This window comes from Lacerta agilis, chromosome 7 (assembly GCF_009819535.1).
Source record: "Lacerta agilis isolate rLacAgi1 chromosome 7, rLacAgi1.pri, whole genome shotgun sequence".
In the NCBI taxonomy this organism is placed as follows: Eukaryota; Metazoa; Chordata; class Lepidosauria; order Squamata; family Lacertidae; genus Lacerta; species Lacerta agilis.
Window position 1 is genome coordinate 64,502,186 of NC_046318.1, and position 19,455 is coordinate 64,521,640.

A 19,455-nucleotide genomic window follows, 5' to 3' on the forward strand; every position below is an offset into this window, starting at 1 on the left:
TCCTCACTTTTTTTCTTGGTGGGGGTGGGAATTGGCGTGGCTACTTGACGTGAGAAAAATACATGTTGCAAACGCTCAGAACCATTTTTCATTATAACCAGCCTATAAGCTTTTAGAAGAAGAAAAGGAGGGGGCAGGAAGTAAACTACAGTAGGTGACACAAACCCTGATACCTGTATAGATTTTGGGTCTGAGCTCCGAGCCACAGTTCAAGTTTTACCTATAATAAATCTTCAAAACGTACGTTGTTGCAGTGTAGTGCAATACTGGAAGTTAACATACTGAAGTTAAAACCGGAAAAAGTTGTTAAAAGAAAAAACTCCTTTGAATTACTATAACAAAGTGTTTGCTGAACAAACCATTAACAGCGCAATCCTAAAACATGTCTACTCAGACGTAAATCCCACTGAATTCAATGGGATTTACTCCCAGGTAAAAGCGATTAGGATTGCAGCCTCTTAGTTTACTGAGTAATTACGAAAGATTATATAGCGCTAAATGGGGTTGCAACGCAGCTCTTTAACAACACGCCTGAACTATAAACCTTCTTCTTACAGAAGCAGTGGGGCGGGACTTGCTGGCTTGTTGCGTGTGCTTTTACGTCATCAGCCTGCGCCCAAGAGCAGTGCTCATTAGGCTGCGCCCAAGAGCCGTGTATGGGAGATACGAATCGGTAACGGAGCTGGTTTTTAAAAACCTGTTTTGGGGGGAATTGTTTCTGTTGAAAGGTGATAAATTCCCTAATCAGGTCCTTCCCTAAAATTTGTAGCTCCTTCGTGCAATTTCCTGCCTTCTGGGATGAGACTATAGATCGACCCGCGAGGGTTGAGTCATGGGTTGGTTTCGGGAGCGTCTTCCTCGTGTCGCGTGCTCTTCTTTTGGCATACTCTTGCTTGGTTTTAAAAGTAAAAAAATCGGCGCAATAAAGAAATCGGGTAGAAATCGTCCCTTTTCCAGCCTGTAACACCGTCACCCGATTTTATTTAACAACAAGCCTGAAGTGGACTTGTAAGAGAACTATGCTTACGAAACTCATAACAGATGTGCATGATTTTTCTTCTTTTTACCGACAGAATATGGACACCCAGAAAGACGCTCCTCCTCCAAAGCAGCAACCTATGATATACATCTGTGGAGGTAAGATCATGTCATGCCTAACTGGTAGGAGTTGTGTGGTATAGCCTCTTGGTAAGGTGGTTGTGCCATAGAGTGTTGCTGAAATTGAGTTTTGTCTCACGTTCATGCAGCCTGTCATTAATTTCATCTCAGAATTCTGTAGGTTTAAATGAGAGGGAGGGAGATGAAGATGACACAAGTGCCTGTTGCTGCTTTGTTTGGGGTCTCCGCTCCCCACCACAGGGCCATTGGCTACCAACTGTCCTGTGGAAAGGAGTATCGGATCCCAGTGTGTGCTCCAGTGGAATTAATTTTATTGGTGTATCTGTTGTATTTTATAAATGCTCTAGGCCACTTTGAGGACTGATGAAAAATCAAAATATAAAATATAAATCTTTATATAAATATTGAACTCAGTATTGAACCATTCTAATTTTACAAACTCCAATATGAAATGTTAAGAACCTTTCGTAATTCTAGTGTAAACTAATTTATAAAATACAGTGTGAATATAGGTTTTCTGGCTTCACAATCTGCATAACTGAGGAGTAGAGGGGTTTAACAGAGTGGCAGGGCTGGAGCTAAAGCTGGCATAAAATAAGCTGTTGTAGTTATACCAGATCCAAACCCTGTTGAGTAGCAAGGCTGTTGCTGCTGTGTTGAAAACAGGGAAAACAAGGCTTTAAAATGGTGTTCTACACTGGATTGCCAGGTCACATAACCAAGCTGGACAAGTTTAGGATCCAGCCCCTTTTCTGGTTGCAGACCAGGAATACCCCTGTTTTTGAACCTACATGGGCCTCGGCTCAGCTCCAGCTCAACCAAGATGAGCAAGTTACACTGTTGTATCTTCAGCTGAGCTAGGAATTAGCCAGCTGAACCAGAAATCTGCTGCATTGTAAACTGCTAATCACAGCATGTCTTGCCATAGAATTGCCCCCTAAATTTGGATAATGTCAGTGCCGTAATATGATGATAGTAGGGTCAGTTTGGGATTCAGAGGATCCTAGGCCAGCTCAGCCTCTACCTGGAATGTTCTAGTTCAGGGTTTTCTGCCAGCTGCTGGTGGCAGAATTGCACCCCCCCACCCCCATTAGCACCTCCACCTGCATGTTCAGTGGGTGGAATGGAGAGTTGTATGCCAGCAGTGATGCATCACTCCACAAGTAGAGGCCGGTAAGGCTGGGTGGAGGGACACCTCCGCTCAATCCAACTTTCCCCTTAACCCCTCAGGACTTGGATTGTAGCCTAACTTCTCTAACATTTTAGTAAAATGATTTAGCCAGACTCTGTTCTTTTCAATAAAATGTGACATTGTTTATAATATTTTGTGCGTTATAATTAAAGGAGTTTTTCTCTCATGTTGCTATGCTTTTTTCTCATTGCTTTGTTTCAATTTTCATTTTTAATATACTTTTTAAATATATTTTCAGAATGTCACACAGAAAATGAAATAAAAGCAAGAGATCCTATCAGATGCAGAGAATGTGGATACAGAATAATGTACAAAAAAAGAACAAAAAGATGTAAGTTTCTATGTGGGCCTGTTCATTGCTTGATTATTACATGCTGATCCTAACTACCTGAACTTTCAGAATTTGTTTAGAGTTGCTGTAATGTGATGGTGTAATTTTACACTAATAAAGGTCTACAAATTTCATCAATACTTAAAATACTTGTGCTGCGGTACTTTGATCCACTTTATATATTACATTTCCTATACAGATACTCTGGTTGGTAAATGTGTTCTTTGCCTGCCTGCCATTATACACAGCTTGGATGGATTAGTCATATTGTGAAGTGTAATGTGTAAACTGGTCAGTCATAAATATTTTCAACTAAGGTTGCTACACGGGGATGCGGGTGGCACTGTGGGTTAAACCACAGAGCCTAGGGCTTGCTAATCAGAAGGTCGGCGGTTCAAATCCCCGCGACGGGGTGAGCTCCCGTTGCTCGGTCCCAGCTCCTAGCAGTTCGAAAGCACGTAAAAATGCAAGTAGATAAATAGGTACCGCTCCGGTGGGACGGTAAACGGTGTCTCCGTGCGCTGCTCTGGTTCGCCAGAAGCAGCTTAGTCATGCTTGGCACATGACCTGGAAGCTGTACGCCAGCTTCCTCGGCCATTAACGCGAGATGAGCGCCGCAATCCCAGAATCGGACACGACTGGACCTAATGGTCAGTGGTCCCTTTACCTTTAAGGTTTTTACACCACATAGCACCATACTTGTGCATATGTATATAGTGTACCCTAGTTGCTTTTATTTGCATGTCAGTGCCATTGCATTCAGTGGTGTTTAAATAGATAGAACAGCTGACTGCAGAGGGAGATGTGAAACTTACACCTTGAACATTGGAAAGAAGCACAGAGAGCACAAAGCACAAACTATTTCTGCTGCTTGCTTATGCCTCTTGTTGAAATGTGTTAGGAGTGTGAAATAATTGTTTGCATAATTCTTCATTATAACTAACCATTTTTTTCTCATGCTCTCCAACTTTTTTCTTTAACTCTACTATAGTGGTTGTGTTTGATGCCCGATGAAGAAAACAGAAGATGCATCTGGTTTATCGCAGTGTACTTTAGATTATTTGTGTTAGACTTTGATTTTCTTATGGGCATATGCATTCTTCCATTCTGACAGTGTGTAAATTATTCTGTTATGACAATAAAGTTTTATTCCAGTACTTGGTTGACATTTTTGCCAGTAATGAAATCTGATAAAACTTTTTAAAATCTTTTAAAGTTCTATAATATCACCCACTACCCTAAAATCTAATTCTCTTCCTAACTGGGAACAAAAGGGATACTATTTTATGTTAATAATGATCCTGTTTCTTTGGAATATCTAGCAACTAATACAGGAAATCTGAATTTAGAGTGGTTCCAGATACACCAATGACAACATTTGTTATTGGACCCAGGATTGAAAACACAGGCTTGTCGGCCATTAACATGTTTTGAGAACTTAATATCTATGTGTGACCATGTAAGGGTATGGTTTCATTAATTTATGGAGGATTTGTAAGCAATTTGATAGGCCCTCTAGAGCAGTGTCCCTGACCACTGGTCTTGCTAGCCAGGGATGATGGGAGTTGTAGTCCAAAAACAGCTGGAGACCCAAGTTTGGAAAACACTGCTCTAGAGGATATGGGAGACATTTGTGAATGTGACTGGACACAACTTTAGACAAACCAGTTAAATCTGTCTCAGCATATGTTTGGGAAAATTCTATCAAGATAATCCATAGATGGTATAGGACACTAGTGTAATTAACCCATAGGACATATGGATTTGCACCTACCTTTTGGGAGGGATGCAATCACAGGGAAACATGTCCCCTGTGATTGTCTTTCCCTATGGCCCAGGACTATTGACAATACGTTTGGAAGTACCACAAATTATCCAGGAGCATGTGGACTTCACTGCTTAGTGTAGTGGTTATGAAAGGGGGAAAAGAAACTACACACACATTTTATGCTGTTTGATGGTCATTTATTACATTGGCCAACAAATCAGGTTTACAAAACAACTTATCACCAGCAGCATCACAGATTTGTATGTCATTATATTTCTGCTCTGAAATTTATCCTTGGATATCTCAATCTCTTCTGGCTGAAGGAAATTGTGACATTATCTTGGCAATATACTCTGTAAGAACAACACAGGCAACAGTGAATATATATAAGAATGAACGTGATTACTTACCTGGCTTCTGACACAGAGGGGGGATTGTTTTTGTGTTTCTTGTTATAGTCAATTTCTATTTTGTGACTTTGTACGATATGTATATCATTGAAAAACCAATTAAAATAGTTAAAAATTCATATAAGGGCTGATGTGATTGTAGCATCTAAATCAAACAGGTGGCTAAATCTAGTTGATAGAATCTCTTATGTTTGAGGGGATGGAAAGAAGCATGGGGTGATGATAGTGGGTTCAGAGCCAGGTTAATGTAATCGTTAAAAGACTCATATCCTCAAATGCTTGGTCAGCCTTGAAGCCCTCCAAGGGAATCAGACCTATTTTTCTTTAGCTTTGTGTACTTTGCAGAGACCTAATAACTTGTCCTAAATGCCCTACCATCTGATGGTGCAGAAATAATACAAATTTCTACCAGCTGAGTGAAGAACCAAGGATTGTCTCCATTTACTGTTCCTATGCCATCAATTTGCAGCAAGCAGATGGAGGAAAGCTGGATCTCTTTTTTATATTGTGTTAAATTGCAGCGTAACCCTAACATCTACTCAGAAATAAATACTGTTGAATTTGAGGGTTAGGCTAGGGCTGTAACCCCAACTCCACTTGGTATTGTGAGGCCCCATTGATTTAAATAAGATTTACCTACATCTCTGTGTACAGGGTTAGGATTGTGCTACTACTTGTGTATTTATTCCATTGTGCAGGTTATCTTGTTTGCCTCCTTGAGCCTACTAATGAAAAGCCACCTGTAAGGCGGCATATTGGTTGTACTGTTCTTATAGCAGAAGTTTGGTCCTGGGTGGTTTTTTTTAATTAATTATGATGATGCTTTTTAGTTGCTGAACTTCATTGTTTTTATTGCCCGCTGGTTTTGTTCGGCGAGTGTAAAACATGGTGGGATTGAGATATATTTAGAACAAATGCATCAGACAAGAAGACGGGACATAAACCGTTTTTCAATGTACGCTTTTATAAAGTGCGGGAGGAGGGAAACGAGCGCCTGCCTTCACAACGTTGGCAAGCCGCCCTTTCCAGAGGGTTGGCGGCGGCGGCGGCGAAGCAGCGTCTCCTTAGCAACCGCCCCGCGAGGCCCTCGGTGAAGACAGTCTTCCTTGGGCGACGGCGCTGGGGTGGTGGTGGGCCGCTCGCCTTCTGCGCATGCGCTTGAGGGGAAACGTTCTGTTGCTCGAGCGAATTCTATTTAAAAAGTGGTTCTCTTGGCGAGGCCACCTGTAGGGTTTCCCTCGGCGGCGTCGGCTCTTCCCCGCCACTGGCGCCGGTTCAAGGCCGCGGCGAGGGGCGGCGGCAAAGCGTTGCTGGGGTCTCTCCTGTGGAAAGGACGCTGGAGCGGCGGCGTTCGCTGGGGAAGGAAGCAGGTAGGAGCGTCCGGGGCCGGGCAGGGGATGCTGTGTGTGGCCGTTTGAAGATAACGGCAGGAAGAAGAGGGAGGGCGAGGAATCGCGGAGGGTGGATGGATGGGGGGCTGTGGGAGATCTAGGTGGGGGCGCATCTAGGGTGATGCAAACGGGGAAGGTGCGATGATGCTGAGAGGCAGCTATAATTGGTAGAACAGGTTTCATGAGGGGGGGCAAACAGGTAGTGGGGCCAATATATGTATTTCTTTTTTTAAAATAATAATCTGATTTTTCCTTCCAGTAAGTTCAGGGTATGCTTTTCTCTGTCTTCACAGCAACCCTGTAAGGTAGGATAGATTGTGGTGGTAAAGTTTCTCAACTACATGGGCGTAGACAGACCCCCCCCCCCCAATCAAATCAAATAAATAAAAAATACTCAAGTAACTGACCAATTGTGTCACAAGGAGCTCAGTTCTGCCCCCCCCCACATAAATCCTGCCCCCCCAAACATAACTCCTGGCTATGCCCGTGCTCAACTACATGGGCATTTGAAACTGCAAAAAGCCTCAACAGTATATATTACATGGGCAGCATACATCCATAGCTGTATCTTTCATGCTCCTTTTCCTACCCCCCATGGGCGTAGCCAAGGGGGGCAGCTGCCCGCAATCAATTAATATCAATACAAATTTGAGGTTCTGCCCCCCCCTAACAAAAGCCTACCCCCTAACCAAAATCCTGGCTATGCCCATTCCCCAACCAACACCACCCTCATTGCTCTGAGTGTGAACATAGGGGTGTGACTGCTGTTGCTAAGGTAAGTTGTTGATTTTTGTGGGAATTGGGGCTAAGGCTGTAGAAAGTACTTTGAGAAAGGGGCGCTGGCTAGGCCCTTAAAATACTCATGGTACAGGTCCCTACCACAAATTCACATGTGCTGCTTTATACAGATAGATACAGATTTAGACCTCTGGGCACATATAGATGGTTGGTGGCTGGAGTCTTGCCAGCATTGTGATTTACATCTATGCCCAGATGCCCTGTAAGCAAATAAAAGCATTTTATTATTATTTAAAAAAAAACAAAAAACCAGAGGGAAGGAGATCGGGGACCTAACACAAATGATCCAGTCATTTCAGACTTGCATATAGAATAAAGTGGAATACCTTCAAAACGTTATTTTGGGAGCTTGCTGCATGTACTGAAAAAGTGTGGCTTGCATCCATGGTGTTGTGAAACTGTATGTAGGGCAGGGCCTAATTTCAGGAGATGGCGATCTCCTGAAATTTCTGAGCTTTGTGGCTCACTTCAGTACATAGCAACAGTTGCTAGTAGATTATTTATTTATTTGCTGCAACCTGTTCATTTTTATAACTGTAGAGGGCATTGTCCTTGAAGTATGCTTTATAAAAATGTATTTCCCCATTACAGTGCTGAAACTGTATTGGGTGCTACATTGTGGGCTTAAATAATTCTTGTTTTGTTTTTTACGTTTCAAAATGGGGATGGGTCAAAATTTTCTGGCATTCCATTTTCATGGGAAATTACAGGGGTTTTTTTTTTATTGATGCTGACATTTTGCACTTGTTAACCAGTACACAGTAAAATACTCAGTTTTCTTACAAACTGTAGCAGTATAAACCATGTTCAGGAAATGAGCTTGTAGGTATTCTGTATGATTTGCATAAGGAGGACAGAAGGTAAATAATGTAGAAGATCTCTCACAACAGATAATTCACAAATACACAATGTTCTCTGAACCTATGATTCTCTAAGATCATCTGTCACATAATTTGCAAACATAGTTCAATAAATGATTTCTTTATATGCAAAAGGATCTGAGAATAATTCTCACAAATAGAATTAAGTTCAATTAGTCTGTATTATGGAGAAAAGTTTGACATTCAGATGGCTGCCAAATCTGAATGAATATAAATGTTATGAAGACTGCACTTGGCATGTTGTAATAAAAAGCAACTGTTACTGCAAATACAAATAAGAAAACAGTGGCTGCAAAGATTTAGAAACAAAAAACAGTATTATACATGTGAAAAATTCTGCTAAGGAAATTCTTTTCACTTAATCATGTTTTTGTTTTTTTAGCAGTAGCTATTTATACATATAAACATTCATGGTGCATACTATCCAAACAGAAAGTCCTGGTCCTATAAATTGTTCCATTTCAATGGACTGAAGCTAGAAGGATTTAAAACAGGTGCACAAGCAAGTATGTTTGAAGTCAAAGATTAAGTCAAAAATTAAGGCTGCAATCTAATAATCTTCTGTAGATGAAAAGTGTTTGCAAATTAGGAAACTATAACACATTATTCAGTGAGCTTATGCAATTTCAATATATATATAAACACTGGAAAAATGTAAATATTACCCTTTATATTTCTAGTTATGAGTGCTGACCAAGTTTCATGCTTGTTAAGCCAAGGAACAACAAAAACATATCAAATTCCTATTGAGCATCTGGACTACAAATTCATTGAAACATGCAAAGATGTTAAGCATTTGGAAAAGATTCTTAAGATATTAAGGTAAACATTTAAATTACATATTTATTTTATTATGGTTTAAATATTTTTATTAATATTAACTAAAGATTAACTAGAAACCAAAAAGGCCATTACTTCTTTTGTAGACTTTGTCAGAAAACTTGTTTAAAAGCTAAATATTGTCATAATTTTAAATAAGTGAAAATAGTTTAGTCTTGCCACCATGGCATTAGTATAACATAAATTGGTTGTTTGGACTGAGAAGGTGATATATTTATACTAGCTAAGGGTGGGATATTCAGATTTAAGATTTTACAGACCTTTTGGTCATGCAGAATTGAACCGCTGAATGGTTATCGAGCTTAAAAAAGCAATACGAAAACAATACAAAATGTAGCAATGTCAGCTGTAAACTACTTACAAGTCTAGAGCAAATCAAACAAAAGTAGTGGAAGTCTTTATCTCAGAAGGGGGGTGTTATAACCACTCCTGAAGTTAATATTTATGGTTTATGCTTTAAAAATTGCTATGGGTGATATCTAGTCTTGTATGTGCGGAGGTCCACTCATCCAGTAGGACTTATTATTTCTCTGCACACTCTCTTGTAAAGGTGAAGGTACTCCTGACCATTAGGTTCAGTTGCGGACGACTCTGGGGTTGCGCGCTCATCTCGCTCTGTAGGCCAAGGGAGCCGGCGTTTTCCACAGACAGCTTCCGGGTCATGTAGCCAGCATGACTAAGCCTCTTCTGGTGAACCAGAGCAGCACACAGAAACGCTGTTTACCTTCCCACCGGAGCGATACCTATTTATCTACTTGCACTTTGATGTGCTTTCGAACTGCTAGGTTGGCAGGAGCTGGGACCCAGCAACGGGAGCTCACCCCGTCGCAGGGATTTGAACCGCCGACCTTCTGATCTGCAAGCCCTAGGCTCAGTGGTTTAGACCATAGTGCCACCCGCGTCCTTACTGCACACTCTCTTGCATTTCCCCTAACCTGTCACAGCATATTTTGAGGATGCATGGGGGAGAAGAAAGATAATTCCAGTTGTGCTTACAGAAGTTCGTATAATGTCACATTTATTAATTTTTAGGTCTGGTGAAGAAGGCTTCTATCCTGATCTTGTATTATTTTGTGAAAAACGCATTGAGTCTTTGGCTCCAAACAGCAGAGCTCTGCGAAGAGATAAACCTGCAGCCACTGCTTCTGATTTTACTACTGAGGAATGGAAAGAAATAGAGAATGAAATGAAGGTATTGCACTTCTTCATTCTGTAGCATGCTAATTTTGTATGTGACTTTTAAATAACAAATAGTTGTTGCCTGGTAAAAAAAATGATTTCAGATTTTTTAATATGTTTATGTTTTCAAATTCTTTCAGAGCTGGATTACCAGAATGAAAGAAGATGAGTATAAAATGCAGTATGCTACAACAGAAGTTTTCAAGGAGAAAGTGGAAAATTTGCCACCAGTTCGTAGTTCAGATAGCTCTCTTCCTTCTAGACAGGTGTGAACCTGTGCTTCTATACAATATTCAATATATATTGATTTTTTTTAATGTGTTGTTGGCATCTGACTAAGTCATACCTGAAGGAGACCCATTGAAATCATGGCCAATTTGTCCCTATTTCAATAGGCCTATTCTGAGTATGACTTGGTCATGTATCAAATGGGAGGGGGGGAAACATTTAATAACCCTGGAGAGAAGTACTCCACAATGGAACATTTTGTCATAGGACCCTACTTGATTCAATTCAATTCAGGACCCTACATTTAAATTCCGTGAGTGCCAATCCTATAAAATGAAGCTATCAGTAGGTTCAGGGCATCTCAAAGGTTTGCAGAAGTAGGAAAAAAAGTACAAACAAACCCCAATCAACCCAGTGATGGCAAAGCATTCCATGCCCACTAACTGGAGGTGAGGAATGGAAAGCTGGAGGTGGAGGGGCTGGATTCTTGGATGAGATAGCACTCTGCTGCTATGTTTAATTGCAAGTCCCACTTGATTATGTATGTTTGCAAATGATATGTTTGCAATTCTCATTTTTTCCCATATGAGAATTTTTAATATCAAAATATTGATATTTATTCTTAGTTGATAAGCACATGATTGTAGAAAGGATAGCAAGTGATTGAGTTACTTACTGAACATATGTGAACTCCAAAACCTCAGTTTGAGGTAGCTAAAACATGTTATAATGCTCATATTACATGAAATGAAAAGTAACAAAACAATTTCTTTGATGAAGCTTATTTTTTTTAATATTGTCTGACTTCTCATTCTAGAGCAAAGCTTCAAGAAATGGTGTAATAAAGAATAAAAATATACCAAGGGACTATAGAGAGTGGGATAAGTATGTCAGATACCTTCTGCATATTGTTGAATTCAGTTATTTTCTAATGTTCTATTTAGGTTGGTTTTGAAAAAGGAAGGTTTGTTTCTATGTTAATGTGCCCTTGAAATTCTCAAAATCTCACAGGGCTAACTATAGACAAATGGTATTCGAAAGTCTAGTATTAATGGAGAACTTTACACAAAAATTGCATGTTGGGAGAAAGTGCTCTAAATATGATGAGTTGTATTCAACATCATACTAAAGCAAGTATTTGATCTGTGCAAGAATTTTTCCTAGCACAACATCTTGCTTGCCCTGCCAATATCCTCCTTAAATTGTGGTGCCCAGACCGGGACACAGTACTCCAGGTACGGTCTTTCCAAGGCAGAATAGAGCAGTACTATTACTTCATTTGATAGAGGCACTATACTTCTGTTGATACATCCTATAATAGCATTAGCCTTTTTTTGCTGCTTCATCACACTTTTTACTCACGTTAAATGCGTAGTCTACTAAGACACCTAGATCCTTTCCCATATCTTATATTTGTACAGCTGGTTCTTCCTACTTAAGTGTAGAACCTGCCCACTGTTGCAGCTCAGTTGGTTAGAGCGAGGTGCCAGTAATGCCAAGATCATGGGTTTGATCCCCATATGGGCCACCTGCATATTCCTACATTGCAGATTAATAGTCCATCCTACCCTTAAACTATGTAAGTGTGAAGTCTTGTTATAGTTAAACACACATTTGTATAATTTATGGATGTTTATTATTATAATGGTAATATATTAAATGCTTTTTCATTTTTTAAGGTTTGATGTGGAAAAAGAATGTTCCAAAATTGATGGTTATGAGGAAAATAAGAGTAAATCCAGTTTTAGAACTACTAACAAAGGGTTACCAAAATCTGATATAGACACAACAGGTAGGTTTTCACACAGTACTAGTGATTTTGGTTGCTGTTGCCTTTTATTGAAAATTAAGAAATCTACTACACATAGGAATCCCTGATTTCAAAAATACTGTGACTTGATGCTCATATAGAATTATGACAATTTCCCAGAAACATTTCCCCCCCATTTTACCAAGTTACTTCAAAATTCAGTAATGCAGTCAGTACTGCTGGATTACAGTATTTAAATATCCTGTGTTTTTGATTGCATAATTCTGCTAAGGTAGTAGATAAATCAGCAATATAGCTAGATTTTTTTTTGTAAACAGGGTTTTAAAATGTTATAACCCTTACCTTGAAAAAAATAGCATACCCTTAAATAATAAAGCAAAAAATTCCAAAGTGTAGTTTCAACTACAGTAGGCTTAGTGCTAAAAGAATTGAGTATATGAAGCTTCCTTATACTATGCTAGACTGGCAGTCTAGTCCATAACTGCCTACTTTGACTGCCACTAGTCAGGATCTCGGAGGTGCTTCCCAGCCTTGTTACAGGAGTTCCTTTTAACTGGACACACTGTTAAATAAAATTGTTGCCTTTTGTATACAAAGTATGTGTTCAACCATTGAGATATAGCATGTTGCCTGAAGTGGGTGGAGGCTCAAATCAACACAATAGAGCACTTGTAGATTATGTCTTTTACAATATTCTCTCTCTCATACCTGTATATTCTTTCTCTGTAGTGTTAAAGAGAAATGTTTTTGGTTTTGCCTGCAATTTTTCTTCCTTTAATATGTAATAGATATTTTCTAGGTTTGACTACAAAGGAAAAAATCTTCATTGCTAATCGTGAAAAAGAAAAAGGAAATGAAGCATTTGTTACAGGAGACTACAAAGAAGCAGTTATCTACTATACTCGGTGAGTCATCCATAGTAATTAGCCTGCTGCAGTAGCTACAGTAGCAACCTGGATGCAAGGCAGGTATTAATATGTAGTCTTAAAAGTTACAACTTCCATTTAAAAAATAATTTAGCTGCTACACTATAAACTTTGTTGTTTAAAAGTGGTTTAAACAAAATTTGTACTAGTATACATACCCGGTATATCAGTTTTATGGTATGCATTTTTCTATGTATATGTTTAGCCACACAGCAGCCCTCACAATAAGGCATTCTAGACTGAAACCGTGTACTGACAGAAACTTCAGGAACTTGAATGTGCGACATGACACTATTTTTGGCCTTCTTATCCTGTCCTATCAGACAGCAAAAATGGCTTGGACTGATCCTGATTGTATTGAATATGGTATATATAGATGCCTTCTTCCTGGTGGTCTTTGCCGTTGTGCTGGGCTTTGTTGGAGGTTTGAAACTCGGCATAACTGTGGGGATGACTCCCACCCTCCTCCAGTTCCAAACTTGTAGGTGGAGAACTAGAATTTGTTTTGGCACTGGACAGCTGATGTACTTGATGTGCCTTTGTTGCCCATTATCCAAATGAGCCTATGCCAACCTTCACCTCCAAAGCCAGAGAGAAAACTTGTGCCTGTTTTGGTACTAGGCAGCAGAGGCACTTTGTGAATCTTTAACTGCCCAAGGCCAACATGGCAGCCACAGCCTTCGTCTTCAGCTTGGAGTTGGGGGTGGGTGCAACTTAAGTTTGCTCTGTAGCTCAGTGCAGTTGCAGGAGATTATCCCAGCTCTACCTTCACTTCTAAGCTGGAGAATTCATCATCATTGACATATGTAACTTTTGACATGACAAGGGTGACAGGCAGAATTGTAATCACTTGGCCTTTCTTACATGCTTTATCATATAGTCTTCATATTATAGCATTATGACTTGTAGTCAGTTTTCTGCATTGAGTTGCATGGGAGCAATAGAGAATGAAAATGGCTAGGTAACTACAGAAAATAATTTGTTCCTCTTTAGGTCTTTATGTGTATTCTTCATCTTCCTTTGCCATTTTCATTAGCAGATGGGAGGCCATGCCCACTCGGATTGGATTTTTTACTCTTTTGACCTGTACAGTGGTGCCCCGCTAGAAGAATGCCTCGCTAGACGAAAAACTCACTAGACGAAGGCATTTGTCTAGCGGAAGGCAGCCCCGCAAGACGAAAAAGTCTATGGGGCTGCCTCGCAAGACGAAAAATTTTCGTCTTTTTTTTTTTGTCTAGCGAAAACGTGGCTTGCATTGCCGCTTCGCTAGACGAAAAACCCGCTAGACGAAAATTTTCGCAGGACAAATTGTTTTCGTCTAGCGGGGCACCACTGTACTTGTTTTCATTTGTACTCTGCACAGTATTGCAACACTCCTATCTTTTTATTATTGGGCCTTCTGGCTTTACTTTGTAACAACATTCCTGCATCTTAGGCTTTAAGGCGTCACCTGACTCTTTTCTGAAGTGTCTGTCTTCATTTCAGCCTGCCTAATGCCTCAGTATTTTGCAGGAGCATATCTGCATTTCCCACTGTGGCTGCATACAATAATAAAGCTCAGGCAGAAATAAAACTTCAGAATTGGCATGTTGCTCGTCAGGATTGTGAGACAGTGTTAAAAATGGACCCTGAAAACATAAAAGGTAAAATTAAATCACTTTTGAAAAATTAATGCTAGCAAAAAATCTTTTTAAATTAATGAAGCAAAATCAGCATAGGTGACAAACACTGTTTTTTGAAATTTGTGGGTTGCATTCTGATTTACGCCCCCTGCATCAAGAGTACTGTAGAGTAACCACTCTCAAATTTTTATTTTTCCACTTCTGCTATAGTGGGAAATGAACTGTTCAGCACATAGTTGCTTAGTACTCATGCTAAGTGCTTTACATGGTTTAGTGCAGTGTTTTTCAACCACTGTTCCGCGGCACACTAGTGTACCGCGAGATGTTGCCTGGTGTGCCGTGGGAAAAATTGAAAAATTCAAGAGAATTACTTTATATATAGTCAATATAGGCACAGAGTTAAATTTTTTAACATTTTCTAATGGTGGTGTGCCTCGTGATTTTTTTCATGAAACAAGTGTGCCTTTGCCCAAAAAAGGTTGAAAAACACTGGTTTAGTGGAAGAGAATTTATGGGGGTACAGTATTTGTGCTTTGCCATTAGAACCCTGAATATTTTCCCACTCATCTCCAATATTCACTGTAAAAGCTTGTATCCCTTCAATTCAAGGTAAATTCTGAGACAGGGCTAACCAGGCGATGGTGGGGAAAAGTTTATTCCAAGCAACAAGAGTTCCCCTTCCAACTATTAATCAGCAGAAGGAAGTTTGTCTAAAGCAAGTTATTGCAATCCTGACAGGTGAAAAGTTGGCTTTTCCTAGACAGTGTAAAAGGGAAGTCCCCACATGTCTAGGTACTGCCTTTTCCTAGCACCAAACTAAGTAAATAAAAAGGGAGAATAACAGAGCAATCCTACAGAGATCCAGGGAAGCACACGATTCTAAGCACCAGATAGGACTTAAAGTGGTGCTGGTGGGCTTGTTTCCTATTCTTATCCCCAGTTGGTTTCAGTAGGAGCAAAGATATGCCAATTCCAGGGTTGGCATAGTTTGTATAAAACTTACTACTGCAATGAAGAAGCATCCAGGAGTGGAACTCCTCCATCTGGTGAGGAAGGGGTTCAGGGTCCAATGGTTCCACAGCTGTCTTTCCTGGGAGTGTAGAATTCCTCCTTGAATTATGCTTGCACCTTTAAAAGATAGTTGGCCTCTCCCACTCACAGCATCTGTTATCTCTTTTGCTCTGTTTTCCCATGACAAGTGATTGTGTAGAGATACTACATTTTGAATTTATGTGTACAGGCCATGCAATTCTCATACATACATATGCCATATGGGAGACTTTTTATAGTGTAGTTGTTGGACTAGGACCAAGGAAACCTGGCTTCAAGGTTAGCCCACTTTACAGATCGTTTTGAAAATAAAACTGGGGAGTAACATAAGCCACCCCAAGGTCCTTGGAGGAAGAACAGCATAAAAATATAATGAATAAAGAATCAATAATGCAATGTTACATTATATAGGTTATTGCAGCTGTAATCACATCTCTTTTAGTGGGTTAATTTTTGGTAACAGATTATACTTTGATGGGAGAACTAGGACAGACTAGAAATTTAGTGGAATAATTATGGTATTAAAATAAGGCTTGAGGATCCTTTTTCAACCTGAGGGCCTCATTCGCTTTTGGGCAGCCTTATAGGACCTTGTGCCATTGATGGGCAAGGCCAGAGGCAAAAGTGGGCTAAGCAACTACTGCCATTTTTGCCTTGTGTGCTGTAGGTTGGCTTCTTCACACACACATCTCTCTGTATTCTCCATTGAGGGAAGCAAGAAGCCTTATCAGAGTTAAGGACACATTCCAGCCAGGCAAAAACACTACACTGGGGTGTAAAGAAGGACTGGTGATGGGTGTGGTTCAGAAGGGGGTATGGCCTGGGGAGAACTTCAAGGGCCAGATGGAGTGGCCTGGAGGGCTGTTGGCCCCTCGGCCTGAGGTTCTGCATCCCTGTACTAAAATGGATCCTTATATGTGAAGATGGTTTGTCTGTGTCAAATTGATATTATTTTTAAACCATTTCTCTTTATTACAAAGCTATATCCAATAGTTGCAAGTTATTATATAATTAATGCAGAATTATTTTACATTTCCACTATTTCACATTATATTGACATATTTATTATGTAACTTAGAACATTGCAATAAAATAATGCATTCTTTATTGATCTGCAGCTTTTATGCGCCGTGCCACTGTTTACACTAATCTACATAATTTCAAAGCAGCTGCAGAAGATTTGAAGAAAGTGTTACATATTGAGCCAGAAAATGCTATTGCTAAGGTAAGTATTAATTGTTGACTTCATGGACATATTGTAAACTATGGATACTGTTTGTATTAGACATATTTGCTATTGAAAGGTGGTACACAATGAAATATATCTACTGTATATTCTGGCATATAAAACTACTTTTTAATCAAGGAAAATCTTCTCAAAAGTCGGGGGTCGTCTTATACGCCGGGTGGAGAATCTGCGGTCGAGTATATCTCAAACTCTACAGGTGATACTAAAAAAAAAAAAAAAAAGAATATCATGGAAAAGTTCGTTTATTTCAGGAATTCAACTTAAAAGTTGAAACTAACATATGAGATAGACTCATGACGTGCAAAGCGAGAGATATCAAGCCTTTATTTGTCATAATTGTGATGATTGTGGTGTACAGCTGATGAAAACCCCAAATTCACAATTTCAGAAAATTAGAATATTAAATGAAATCATCAAAACAAGGATTGCAAATAGAACAATAGTGGACCTCTGAAAAGTAGAAGCATGCATATGTACTCAGTACTTGGTTTGGGCCCCTTTTGCATCAATTACTGCCGCAATGCGGCGTGGCATGGATGCTATCAGGCTGTGGCACTGCTCAGGTGTTATGGAAGACCAGGATGCTTCAATAGTGGCCTTCAGCTCTTCTGCATTGCTCGGTCTCATATCTCTCAACTTTCTCTTGACAATGCTCCATAGATTCTCTATGGGGTTCAGGTCAGGTGAGTTTGCTGGCCAATCAAGCACAGTAATCCCATGGGCATTGAACCAGGTTTTGGTACTTTTGGCAGTGTGGGCGGGTGCCAAGTCCTGCTGGAAAATGAAGTCAGCATCCCCATAAAGCTCATCTGTGGAAGGAAGCATGAAATGCTCCAAAATCTCCTGGTAGACAGCTGCATTGACCCTGGACTTAATAAAGCACAGTGGACCAACACCAGCAGATGACATGGCTCCCCAAATCAACACAGACTGTGGAAACTTCACACTGGACTTCAAGCATCTGGCATTGTGTGCCTCCCCATGCTTCCTCCATACTCTGGGTCCTTGGTTTCCAAAAGAGATGCAAAAGTTGCTCTCATCAGAAAAGAGGACTTGAGACCACTGAGCAACAGACCAGTTCTTTTCTGTTGCCCAGGTAAGACGCATCTGACATTGTTTCTTGTTCAGGAGTGGCTTGACAAGAGGAATACGACATCTGAAGCCTATCTCCAGGATCTGTCTGTGTGTGGTGGCTCTGGATGCACTAACTCCAGCCTCAGTCGACTCCTTGTGAAAGTCCCCAATACGTTTGAATGGTCCTTTCCTGACAATCCTCTCCAGGCTGCGGTCATCCTTGCTGCTTGTGCACCTTTTTCTTCCACATTTTCCCCTTCTGCATAATGTTCCATTAATGTGCTTTGATACAGCACTTTGGGAACATCCAACTTCTTCCGCAATTACCTTTTGAGGCTTTCCCTCCTTATGGAGGGTTTCAATGGTGGTTTTCTGCACAGCTGTCAGGTCAGCAGCCTTCCTCATGATTGTGATTCCTACTGACCCAGACTGGGAGACCATTTAAAGGCTCAGGGACCCTTTGCAGGTGTTATGGATTGAGTAGTTACTGCACCTTTTCACAATATTCTAATTTTTTGAGATTGTGAATTTGGGGTTTTCATCATCTGTATGCCACAATCATCACAATTATGACAAATAAAGGCTTGACATCTCTCGCTTTGCATGTCATGAGTCTATCTCATATGTTAGTTTCACCTTTTAAGTTGAATTCCTGAAATAAATGAACTTTTCCACGATATTCTAATTTTTTGAGTTTCACCTGTATATTTTAACTGGAAAAGTTGGGGGTCGTCTTATACGCCGGAAAATACGGTAATACAAATACTGTATATGATACAAATACTGCCATCCTACAGACGGCGGCAGGTTAAGCTGGTTTTTCAAAATTTTGATGCTGCTCTGCAAGCTAAGTTATCTGATTTGGAGGGAAGGTCACACAGGAATAATCTGCACATTTTGAGGGTTCAAGAGAGATCTGAGCAATTGAATACCTCTGTGGTTGTAGCCACTCTGTTGTGGATATTGCTATGGTTCTGTACACTGAGTGGGCCAATTGCAGCCCAGTTCCTTCCAGAATGAGTATCTCAAGTTCCAGTGGCATAGCACGGCGTTCAACAAATCCTGTAGCCCTCAACCAGTGGAATACAAGATTTCTGGCTGAGCCATTGCAGCAGATTGAATAGGGCAATCTGGTATTGTGTGTGCTGGGGATGTGGTATTGTGAGTTCATTGGCTCCTTGTGTGGGTGTTGTCACTGGCACCGTCCCTGATTGGTGGGCTTTGGTAGTGTTTCTCTTGACACTGAAGGCATGCCAACTTGCAGCTTATTTTCCCCACTCTGGTTTAGTGCAGGTGACCTAAGTGGCACATATATGTCAGGAGAAGTATGGTAATGTATAATTGCTCCACACAATTTATATTTATTTAGTAAATTTCTATACCACCCTTTGGCTGAGGATCACAGGGTAGTTTACCAATTACACATGATGAATTTAATATAGAAGATATTCTAAATGGCAAAAAGAATCTAGTTTTTCTTGCCCTTTCAGTAGCTTAAGTTGGTGAATGAGCCTTTCTAATACAGCAGTATTCAACAGATCTTTGTGCCAAATTGAGAGAGAAATCCTGAGCCGATTTCTAATGATGAACTATAGTCAGTCTGGTTCCAAAGGCCATCCTGATAGA

The 19,455-nt window shown here is 40.2% G+C and overlaps 2 protein-coding genes and 1 long non-coding RNA gene across 5 annotated transcripts in view; 2 read left to right on the forward strand and 1 right to left on the reverse strand.

Annotated features, from left to right (window-relative positions):
* The first annotated feature begins 573 nt into the window (after positions 1-573).
* POLR2K (RNA polymerase II subunit K) lies at positions 574-3,799 on the forward strand. Of its 2 annotated transcripts, none has more exons than XM_033155661.1 (4): positions 574-673; positions 1,074-1,137; positions 2,550-2,642; positions 3,634-3,799. In XM_033155661.1, the coding sequence occupies exons 2-4, from the start codon at positions 1,077-1,079 to the stop codon at positions 3,654-3,656; spliced, it is 177 nt and encodes a 58-aa protein (XP_033011552.1). In that variant the 5' UTR covers positions 574-673; positions 1,074-1,076; the 3' UTR covers positions 3,657-3,799. The 2 variants fall into 2 exon arrangements, with proteins under 2 accessions (XP_033011552.1, XP_033011551.1); XM_033155660.1 differs by having other exon boundaries at positions 606-728.
* Positions 3,800-6,056: 2,257 nt separating this feature from the next.
* The window catches only part of SPAG1 (sperm associated antigen 1), a 29,818-nt gene continuing 16,419 nt past the window's right edge, over positions 6,057-19,455 (forward strand). The window contains exons 1-9 of one of the 2 annotated variants that reach the window (XM_033155663.1): positions 6,057-6,190; positions 8,571-8,712; positions 9,763-9,922; positions 10,050-10,175; positions 10,955-11,022; positions 11,817-11,929; positions 12,708-12,813; positions 14,347-14,477; positions 16,625-16,731. In XM_033155663.1, coding sequence (XP_033011554.1) covers positions 8,573-8,712; positions 9,763-9,922; positions 10,050-10,175; positions 10,955-11,022; positions 11,817-11,929; positions 12,708-12,813; positions 14,347-14,477; positions 16,625-16,731 — 951 coding nt within the window. In that variant the 5' untranslated portion in view covers positions 6,057-6,190; positions 8,571-8,572. The remainder of the gene's footprint in view (positions 6,191-8,570; positions 8,713-9,762; positions 9,923-10,049; positions 10,176-10,954; positions 11,023-11,816; positions 11,930-12,707; positions 12,814-14,346; positions 14,478-16,624; positions 16,732-19,455) is intronic. The other variant, XM_033155664.1, reaches the window with a different exon arrangement.
* LOC117050199 lies at positions 14,403-18,916 on the reverse strand. The gene is made up of 2 exons (XR_004427070.1): positions 18,762-18,916; positions 14,403-14,462 (listed from the first exon to the last, which is right to left on the reverse strand). It is a non-coding gene; the product is annotated as an uncharacterized LOC117050199 (long non-coding RNA).